The 10943-nt window shown below is 37.3% G+C and overlaps 1 protein-coding gene across 2 annotated transcripts in view; it reads right to left on the reverse strand.

The window, feature by feature from the left end:
- The window catches only part of Sclt1 (sodium channel and clathrin linker 1), a 262327-nt gene that overhangs the window by 188592 nt on the left and 62792 nt on the right, over positions 1-10943 (reverse strand). For both annotated transcript variants that reach the window (XM_023719509.1, XM_023719507.1), the window contains one exon: positions 7626-7748. In XM_023719509.1, the coding sequence (XP_023575277.1) occupies positions 7626-7748 (123 nt within the window). The remainder of the gene's footprint in view (positions 1-7625; positions 7749-10943) is intronic.

Raw genomic sequence — 10943 nt, forward strand, 5'->3', positions numbered from 1 at the left:
ACTTGTATTATACCTTTCTATTTGTATTTCTTCTTTTGAGTTCCTAAACTAGGGAAACTATATGATGTTTACACACGTGTGTTTGGTTTATTTCACTTATGAGTATATGTTCAAGTGGCATCCAATTCAATATAAAGGCTTCCAGTTTATCATTCTTTATAACTGAGCAATACTCCATTGTATAAAAATACCACCTCTTTTTCATCCATTCCTCAGGTGATGGGCATCTTGGTTGTTTCCAAGATTTGGCTATCATAAATTGTGCTGCTATAAACACAGGTATACATATACCACTATGATATGATGTTTTCAGAACCTCCAGGAAAATTCCCAGTAGGGGAATAGCTGGTTTAAATGGCATTTCCAGTCCTAATTTTCTAGGAGTCTCCACACTGATTTCCATAACGGGTGTACCAATCTACATTCCCACCACAGTTGACAAGAGTTCCTTTTTCTCCACCCCCTCTCCAACATTTCCTGTTGGTTGATTTCTTTATGATAGCCATTCTTTCTGGGGTGAGATGATATCTCAATGTTGTTTTAATGTGCATTTGATGGATGGCTAGTGATGTGGAGCAGTTTTTCATATATCTATTTGCTTCTTTAATTCCATCCTGTGAGAAGTGTGTGTTCATCTGAGATGCCCATTTTTGGATTGGGTCTTTTAATTTTGAGTTCCTTGTGTTTTTTAGTTGTTTATAAATTCTAGAGAGCAGACCTTTGTCTGAGTACTTATTTGTCAAGATTTTTTCCAAATTTGTGGGTTGTCTTTTCACTTTGTTGGCAATTTCTTTTAACTTGCAGAAACTTCTCAATAAGTGGAGTTCCCAAATGTTAATTCTTTCAAGTGTTTCCTGTGTGATCTGATTTTTGTTCATGAACTCTTTGCCTACCCATGAGTTCAAGAGTTCCTCCTACTTTCTCTTCCAGGAGATTTAGTGTTTCTGTATTAATGTTTAGATCTTTAATCCATTTTGACTTTACCTTTGTGCATGGTGATAGACCTGGGGGAAATTTTAGTTTTCGCCATGTAGCGATCCAGTTTTTCCAGCACCAATTGTTAAAGAAGCTATCTTTCTTTCAGTGAGTATATTTGGCCCCTTTGTCAAAGAATAGGTGAAAAAAGATAAGGTGGTTGAGTTTTTTCGTAGAGTCTTCAGTGTCTTCTAATCTATTCCATTGATCCTCAGGTGTATTTCATTGCCAGTACCATGCTGATTTTATCACAGTAGCCTTGCAGTATAATTTCAAGTCAGGAATTGTAATGCCTCCTGCCTTGTCTTTATTGCCTATGACTGCCTTCGGTATTCTAGGTCTTTTCTGGTTCAAAATAAATTTTAGGAACGATATTTCTAGGTCTGTGTGGTATGTTGGTGGCAGTCTGACAGGGATTGCATTAAATCTGTACAGCAATTTTGGGAGTATGGCCATCTTCACAATGTTGGTTCTTCCTATCCAGGAGCATGGAATATCTTTCCATCTTCTGAAATCCTCTACGATCTCTTTTTTAAGAGTACTGTAATTTTTCTTGAAAAGATCTTTGACGTCTTCAGTCAGACTAATTCCAAGGTATTTCATTTTCCTTGGTGCTACTGTAAAAGGTACTGTTTCTCTAATTTCCCACCCAGTATGTTTGTTATCTTTGTAGAGGAATGCTACTGACTTTTGGGTATTGACTTTGTATCCTGTTATACTACTGAATTCCTGCATTAATTCTAGTAGCTCTTGGTGGAGTTTTTTGGGTCTTCCATGTAAAGTATCATGTCATCTGCAAATAATGATAATTTACTTTCTTCTTTACCTATTCTTATTCCTTTTATTTCTCGTGTCTAAGGGCTCTAGCTAATGATTCCAAAACTATATTGAATAGGAGTGGTGATAGAGGACATCCTTGTCTTTTACCAGATCTAAGAGTAGAAGAGTTCAGTTTTTCCCCATTTAAAATTATGTTAGCCAATGAGTTTTTCATAAATGGTTTTTACCAGATTGATGTAGAGGCCATCTATTCCAATTCACTGTAGGACTATGAACATGAATGAGTGTTGGACTTTGTCAAAACCCTTTCTCCATCAATTGAGATGATGATGGTGTTTTTACTTTTAGCTCTATTGATATAATTATTACATTTCTAGATTTTTGAATACTGAACCATCCTTGCATCCCTGGGATGAATCCTACCTGGTCATGGTGTATAATCTTCTTGATGATTTGCTGTATTCTATTTGCTAGGATTTTATTGAGGATTTTGGCATCTATGTTCATGAAGGAGATTGCCCTGTAGTTCTCTTTTGTACCTGCGTCTTTGGTGGTTTTCGTGTCAGTATAGTACTTGCCTCGAGGAATGATTTTGGGAGGATTGCTTCCTTTTCAATTTCACGGAAGAGTTTGAGGAGTATAGGGACTATATCTTCTGCTAATTTCTTATAGAATTTAGCTGTGCATCCATACGGATCTAGACTTCTCTTGTCGATAGATTTTTTATTACATTACATATTTCCTTGGCTGTTATTGGGCTATCCAGAGTGGTTGTATCTTGTCGATTCAGCTGTGGTAATTTGCACCTTTCTAGGAATCTGTCCATTTCTTCTGTGTATTCTATTCAGTAAGAGTAAAGATTCTCAAAGTAGCTATTGATAATCTTCTGAACTTCCACTGGGTCTGTGGTAATTATACACTTTTCATTCCTTATTGCTTGTGTTTGAATTTTTTCTTTCCTCTTTTTGATGAGGTTAGCTAGGGGCTTATCGATTTTATTTAATCTTTCAAAGAACCAGATTTTTGTTTCATTAATTCTTTGAACTGTTTTCTTCATCTCAATTGAATTAATTTCTGCTCTAATCTTTATGATTTCCTCGCGTCTTTGGGATCTGGGTTTGGTTTGCTCTTCCTTTTCTAGTTGTTGGAGATGTAACATTAGGGTGTTTATTTTTTGCCCATTGTGTTTTCCTAATGTGTGAGTTCACAGCTATGCATTTCCCTGAGAACTGCTTTCATCATATCCCATAAATTCCAGTAAGTTGTCCTTGAATTTTCATTGAATTGTAGATACAGCTGAATTTCTTGTTTAATTTCATCTGTGACCCACTTGTTGCTGAGTAGGGTGTTGTTTAATTTCCATGTACTTAGGGTATTTTTCTGGTTTCTTTTGTCACTTATTTCGAGTTTCATTCCACTGTGGTCAGATAATATGCATGGGATAATTTCTGTTTTCTTACATATACTTAATCTTGACCTATGCACCAGTATGTGGCCTATTTTAGAAAATGACCCATGTGCAGCAGAGAAAAATGTGTATTAAGCTGTGATCAGGTGGAACACTGTGTGTATGTCCCCAAGTCCATTTGTTCCAAGCTACGCCTCAGTTCTGCTACTTTTTTGCCAATTTTTTGTCTACTTAAACTATCTTTTTGTGACAAGAGGGTGTTAAGGTCTCCTGTTAAGATTGTGGTATTGGATATTAGATTTTTCATGTCCATTAAGATTTGCTTTATATAGTTGGGTGCTTACATGTTTGGTGCATACATATTTATGAGTTTTACCTCTTCCTCTTGAATTTTTCCCCAACTAGTATATAGTGGCCTTCTTTATTTTGCTTGATCATTCTTGGTTTGATGTTGAGACTGTCTGAGAATAGGATTGCTACCCTTGCTTTTTTCTGAGCTGCTGGTGCGTGTAGTATTGTTTTCCATCATTTGACTTTCAGCCTATGAATGTCTTTATGAGTTAAATGTGTTTCTTGTATACAGCATATTGTTGGATTTTGTTTCCTAATCCAAGATGCCAGTCTATTTCTCTTAATTGGTGAATTGAGTCCATTTACACTGATGGTTATAACTGAGATGTATTGACTTACGACCGACATGTTGTTTACCTGTTGTTGCTTACTCCTTTTTGTACCATGTGTAATTCCCTGCCCTAGTTAGTTGGTTGCTTCTGATCTCATTTGTGGAGTTCTGATCATTTTGGTCCCTCTCTAGAAAATCTTTCAGGAGTCTGTGTAGGGTTGGCTTTGTCATCATGAATTTCTTTAGTTGTTCTTTATCATGGAAGTATTTCACTCTCCATCAAACTTGAAAGAGAGTTTTGCGGGGTATAGTAGTCTGGGCTGGAATTTTTTTTCATAGAGGACTTGAAGTACTCTGCTCCATGCTCTTCTTGCCTTCGTGGTTTGTGAAGAGAAGTCGGCCATAATTTTGATGGGTTTTCCTTTGAATGTGATCTCCTTCTTTTCTCTAGTGGCTTTCAGTATATTATTCTTGTGCTAAATTTCTGGGATTTTGACTATCATACATTTCAGTGTGTTGTCAATTGGGTTGATGTTTTTTGGCTTTCTGTATGCTTCGGTTACTTGAATGTCAGATTGTTTCCTCATATTTGGGAAGTTTTCTGCTACTACTACTTCTGCCCATATTTTTTTAATGTCATTTGTATTGACTCCTTCTTTCTCATTGATACCTATTAGTCTCACATTGTTCATCTTTGCATCATTTTGCAAATGATGATTATTTTTTCCTGCATCCTAGTTGTTTTTAAGAGATCTTTTCTTACCTTTTCCCTAGCTGCACCAGCGTCTTCAAGATCTGAAACTCTGCCTTCAATTTCACTCAAACGGTTTTGCAAGCTTATGATTTAGATTTTAAGTTCCTCTAATCTCTTTGACCTTCCTTTGTGTGATCTATTTGTTTCCGGTATTGCTCATTCAAGGAATCAGTCATTTTTCTAATCTCTCTCTTCTTTATCAATGTCTTCTTTAGAAGCAGTTATTAATTATTTTACTACAGTGTTTTTTTCAGATTGGGTTTCCTCCCTATGTTTCTGTAGTTGATTTTTTCCTTCAGATGCTATGAGTTTAGAGAATTCTTTTTTTATTTCAGAAAAGAATTCCACTCTGAGTTCCTGTATAAGTTTCTGCTGTTGCTTATTTACTATTGACACTTTTAATTCATCCATTTTAGCTGAGCTAGTGTACTCTGCACTTGTTCTGGGTGGGCATTGGGTTTCCTCCATATGTTTCTTCATTTGATTCTTTGCTACAGATGCTGTTAATTCAGGGATTTCTTTTTTCATTTCCAATCTGAGTTCCTGTATACCTTTCTGCAGTTGTTTCTTTATTTCAGAAGCTGTTGATTCACTGACTGCAGCTGTGTGATTCCCAATTTGTTCTGTGTTAGTGTCCTTTGCACTTGTTATGGATTGGCTTGGGGTCTGAGATTGCATTTTGCTCCTTCTTATTGTTATTTTTTGTAGCAGTATCTTCTGACCTTTGTTGTAGAGCTTAGGTACAGTTATAACCTTAGCACCTAGTGAAATTCAGGTGCAGATCTACAAATTCTGGACTTATCCAGCTCTTTCTGGCTTGGGTCTTGCTGCTGTGCTCAGCTTCTTCCTGCTGCTGCCCTTGGGAGTGAACCTGTTGTGTCCCTCTGGCAAGATTTTGTGCTCCTAGACTAGATGTGTGGTTCTTTTCCCTACTCTCTGTGTAGGGACTGAAGTTGCAGGGTTTCACCCCAGGCCTGTATGCCAGGCCTAAGCTGAGTCTGAAGGGCACAAGTGGAATATGGCTGAGAGCAAGCTCTCCCACACACTCACCGGGTCTGGGCTAGTGCTGGATCTGGGGGCCTCAGAATACGGCAGAAATTCTCATGTGTTGAGGCGTGTTGAGGGGGTTGCTGCGGAGTGGTTGGAGGTGTTCTAAGGGGGTGGAAGAGGTTCTCACCCACGCTGCGCCTGGTCTGGGACTGGCAGGTCCCGCCGGCGCAGCATAGCCAGAGGGTCTCCTACATCTTAAACCTATTCTAAACCTATAAAGTAAAGCATGTACAAGAGTTATTGCTCAACATTATTTACAATATTTTCAAACCCTAAAAGTTTAAAAATTGTTTCATTCATGTTTGGGATCCTATTAAACTTTTTTAGTATTGATAACACAAAACTGGGAGAGGCTATTGATAAGTGAGGTGACAGAATTAAGGATTAATACACAACCAGAGAAATGAAGATGAAGTGCTATTTGTAAAGTCACTTACAAAAAAAAAAAATCTAAGTGCACAGCTATAGTAGAAGAATGATTTTATTCAGGTAAAAAAAGATAACTTATGGGCTTAGATGATTGATCTAAATGACTAAACATCCTCAAAGAATTTATTTTTTTTTAATGTGGTTTTTGGATTTCAAAGTTTTAAAGTTCTCTGGATTAAATTACATGTAAATTATTTCAAAGCAGAACATATATGAAAAAATCAGACAATATTATATGAGTTCTTTAGCCCAAGTATAATAATAATAAGAATATTTCAAAAAAACTAATATGTCTTGCTATTTTAAAATTTTACTGGTTACTTTATAGTAACAAATTTCAGTAATAGGTCACATTTAACAATGTAAATACTTTCATTTTACATGGTGATGATCACTATCTTTGAGTAAGTCTGTTCGCTAGCACATTACCCAGTAACATTTTCATTTCATTTCAAACAGACAGGAAATTAAGCATATGAAAGCTCTGAAGGTTCATTTGTACAAAGTAATTTTATATCTGCTTTGTAGACCTAGATACAGTTTTTACAGCTCTTCATATTATAAAACCAAATGTGTACTGGCATAGTGCTTTGATTATCTTAAGCGGTTAAGATATTTCTGGTTGGGCTGGGGAGATAGTCAGCAGTGTAGATCTATGGGCCTGCTTGGCAAGTGCAAAGATCTGGGTTCAATCTCCAGTACCACATGCCATGCTGTGCTGGCCACTGAAACCAGGCGTGGTGGCACACGCCTATAATCCCAGCGCTGGGGAAGCTGAGACAGGAGGATCACTATGTGTCCAAGCTGCATAGTGAGAACCTGTACCAAATACATAAATAAATAAAAGATAAAATATATTTCTAGGTATCAGAGATCTTACTTAATAATGTAAGAAAACATAGAAGAGTAGGCTGAGAAGGGATAACAAGTATAAAGCCAAACTGGGAAATTTGGTGAAACTCTCAAAATCAAAAAAGTATAAAAGGGCTGGTGAGCCTAGCGCAAGAGACAGAGGGAGGGAGTCAAAGTGGAAGCCCAGCTGGGGCAACACAGAAACATAAAGAGAATCTATATCAAAATAAAATATAATAAACGGGCTGCAGAGGAAGCTCAGTGTGAAGGCCCTGGGTTCAATTCCCACTACCACAAAGCAAAACAACTCCAAAGTCCACCCCCAATAAACAAACCAAAGCAAAACAAAATATAGGATAGGAGGAGATGGAACGAAAAGGGTCCAGGGGACTAAGGGGTAAGGAATAGGGAAACATCTACAGTGAGATTATTCTATGTGTAGGATCCTAATAACCCCAATAAATGTGGTATCTTGTGCCATCAACATGAACTAAGATTAGTAATATCCACAAGAATGTAAAAGGGGGACAGGGAATTAAGAGAGAAAAAGAAGGAAGGGAAGGAGAAAAGTAAAGAAACGAATCCCTAAGATGATTGCAAATGCACGTATTGCAAACATGTACCAAAAAAGAAAAAATAGAGACATAGGTATTTCTCTCCAAAGCAGTTTTTTAAGAATGCAACTTGTTACTGATAGACAACAAAATCATGAGCACCAAGATTACCTACTTTTAAATTATAATTATTAAAATTACCTTTTGTTTTTGGCTTTCAAGCACATGAATGTGGGCCTCAGTCATATGTCCCTGGTACAGTTTCTGTAGCCTGTTCAGCTCCTGAGAAACATTCTGCCAGAGTTCCACAGCCTGAGTCTTTTCCTACCAAACAAAAAAATGATAACTCAAATTATTAGCAGGCTATGCGGACTGCAAATGGATCATCCTCTTTTATAAGTGAGTTCTTGTACAGTATAAAATGGAGTATTACAAAGATGCTGCAATCATGCACTGCTTAATGACAAGAATGTGTATGTTCTGAGACATACTCTGCTAGGCAATTTCACTGCTGTGTGAACACTGGACGGCGTATTTACAAAAGCTAGGATGGCTACATCCTCATAGGCAATACACTACCACAGGCCACCACTGCACATGCATCTGACTGAAGTGTCCTTAGGTGGCACAAGACTGCACCATACATGTAATGTTTTTGGTGATTTTAAATTTCATAATAATTTAGAGAATAAACCTAAACAGAAAAGTTTTGTGTTGCAAAATTTATACTACAATTTTCTTTTTACTTAGATTTCACAGATAAAATTAAGAGCCTATTAGAGAGCCCTACTGTACTACAACAAAGTATAAGCGTTGGAAATTATTGAAGAAGAAAAATTCACTGAAAAGATTTTTTTCCCTATGACTTTAAAAGTAGTATGTATTTATTGTGGAAAATCAGGACAACATTGAAAATCAAAGAGGAAAGTAATAATCACTTAAAATTTTAACACCTGGTAATAAACATTGCTGACATGTAGATACAATCATTTTTATAAATGTTGATTCTTTTCATGTTTATAATTTTTTTTTTTTTTCGGTACTGGGGATTGAACTCAGGACCCTGTGCTTCTACTGAGCTATCTCCCCAGGCCCCTGTAATTTTGGATAGAATCTTTTTACTTTTAAAAAATTATAGGGGCTGGGGAGATAGCTCGGTGGTCTAAATGCGTGCCTGGCAAGCACAAGGACCCGGTTTGGATCCCTAGTACTGCAAGCCATGCTGGCCCCATAACCCTGGGCATGCTGAGTCAGCCACTGAAACCTGTTGCACACCTGTGATCTCAGTGCTGGGGAGGCTGAAATAGGAGGATCACTATGAGTCCAAACTGCAGTGAGACCCCATACCAAAAAAATTACTGAAATGACATAATGTATGTTCATAATATACTATTTTTACCTGGCATTTTATAATGAGAATTCTTTCAAATCCTTATCTATTGTTTTCAATGGAGCATTATCAAAGTGTGGTATGGGGAGCTTTACAATTCCCAAGACCTCTGAGGTCTTCTCATTACTGAGGTCACAATTATGTTTATAATAATATGAAGACATTATTTACATTTTTCATTCTCACTCTCATGCAGTAAAATTTTCTAAATTTTATGAGATGCCATCATAATTCACAGGCTAACAGAATGTGGGCTTATACTCTCATTCTGTTTTAATCTGTAATACAAAAACATTGATAGCTACAACCCATAAAAATAGAAGGGTATTGAGGGCCCTAAATATTTTCAAGCATCTTTAAGACAGGTATTGAAACCAAATCCACTGAGAAATGCAAACCTAAGTAGAAACCCTCATTATTAGTGAAATGCAACTTGCCTAGGGTTCCTCAACAAATCGCTAACTGAATCAGAAGATATATTTATCCCTTTGAGTCTAAAACCTAAGTTTTCAAATCCCAGGTCAAAAGTAAACTACCCTCTTAGTGTAGTGTAATGAGGATATGTTTTTAGAACATGATGAGCATATATTCAGAATATATAGGTTTACACATTTCTTTTTTTTTTTTGGAACCGGGGATTGAACTCAGACCCTTGCAATTGCCAGGCAAGCGCTTATTCTACTGAGCTATCTCCCCAGCCCCAAATGACTTTTGTTGGCAGAACTGGGGATGGAACTGAGGTCCTTGTGCTTGCCAGGCAAGCACTTATTCTACTGAGCCAACTCCCTGGCCCCAGTTTATACATTTCTATGAAATATTTACTGAAATACAACAGGCTTTCAGAAAACACACAGACCACGAACTTTTATAAAGTAAATTCATTTGTTGCAACCAGCACACAGTTCAAGAAAGACTTTTTTTGGGGGGTCGGCTCAGCCCACCCTGGGGGTGGGGCTGGCATAGCATGTGGTGCCAGGGATCAAACTATGGTCACCACACTGCCTAAGCTTGCCTAAGCCAGCACTTTAGAATGCTGAGCTTTCTCGCCGGCCCCAGGAGAGACTCTTATTATCTCCTAGAAGGCAGATGCTCTTGTGAGCTCATCCAGTTATTATAATCTCCCCCCAAATAGCCATTATCTCTTCTCTTTTGCCTCAAACTTACATAGTTTTGAAAGGTTTAGACAATCTGCAGCCTGGATTGGATGAGTAATTCCTGGTTAATTCATTTCATTTCCTTACGACTTAATTTTCCTTAAGACTTGTTTTCCCTTCATTTCCTTAATGACTCACCATAAAAGTGCCTCATACTTCAAAGATCTCACTGTTTCCCAAAGCTGCCTGCTGAAAACAATCACCTGCACTAGTAGTTCCAAAACATAGATTCTTTTGATGGCTTTCCAAGAACCAGCATCATCAACATCATCTCAGTACAGCTAGACTTGCAGATTTCTAGTAAAACTTTACCTCAGACTTGTGCATGTAAGTGTGTACAGTAATCTGTGTTTCATTACTATGCTAATACTGTATATCATTTTTTAAGTGGCATGAATTCAGTTTTGAGGTTAACCACAATTTAACTGATTTTTATATTTTTTGTTTTAAATTAGTTTTAAATTTTTCATTTATTCCCTGGCATGCCGTGCCATCCCTTCTCCTGGGAGGTGCTGAGACAGGACTAATAGTGGGCCCCATGGTGGCGTGTGTCTGTAATCCCAGCACTTGGGAGGGTGTAATGGGATGATCACTAGAGTCTGATCTGTATAGTGAGACCCTGAAGTCCCTGTACTAAATACATAAAAAATTAAAGAAACAAATTTTTCATTATTATAAGTATTATGCGAACATATTTATTCATACTTTTTTATACACAATTTTTTAGAATAAGCTTCTATAGTCTATACAATATCATTATCTAATTGGTCAGAATTTATGAATATTTCTTGGGTAAAGGCCATGCACATTTCTAAGGCTCTCAATACAGTTAAAGCTGTTTTTAAGAAAGCTTTTTAGGGGCCTGCCCATTAGCTTAGTTGTTTAAGTGACTGCTTAAACAAAGCAGTCAGGCTCAGGATGCTGTGGTTCAATCCCCAGATCCTCAAGCCTTGCCAACCTGCCCTGAAGGCATGC

The sequence above is a fragment of the Octodon degus genome, unplaced genomic scaffold, assembly GCF_000260255.1.
Source record: "Octodon degus isolate 3935 unplaced genomic scaffold, OctDeg1.0 scaffold00068, whole genome shotgun sequence".
In the NCBI taxonomy this organism is placed as follows: domain Eukaryota; kingdom Metazoa; phylum Chordata; class Mammalia; order Rodentia; family Octodontidae; genus Octodon; species Octodon degus.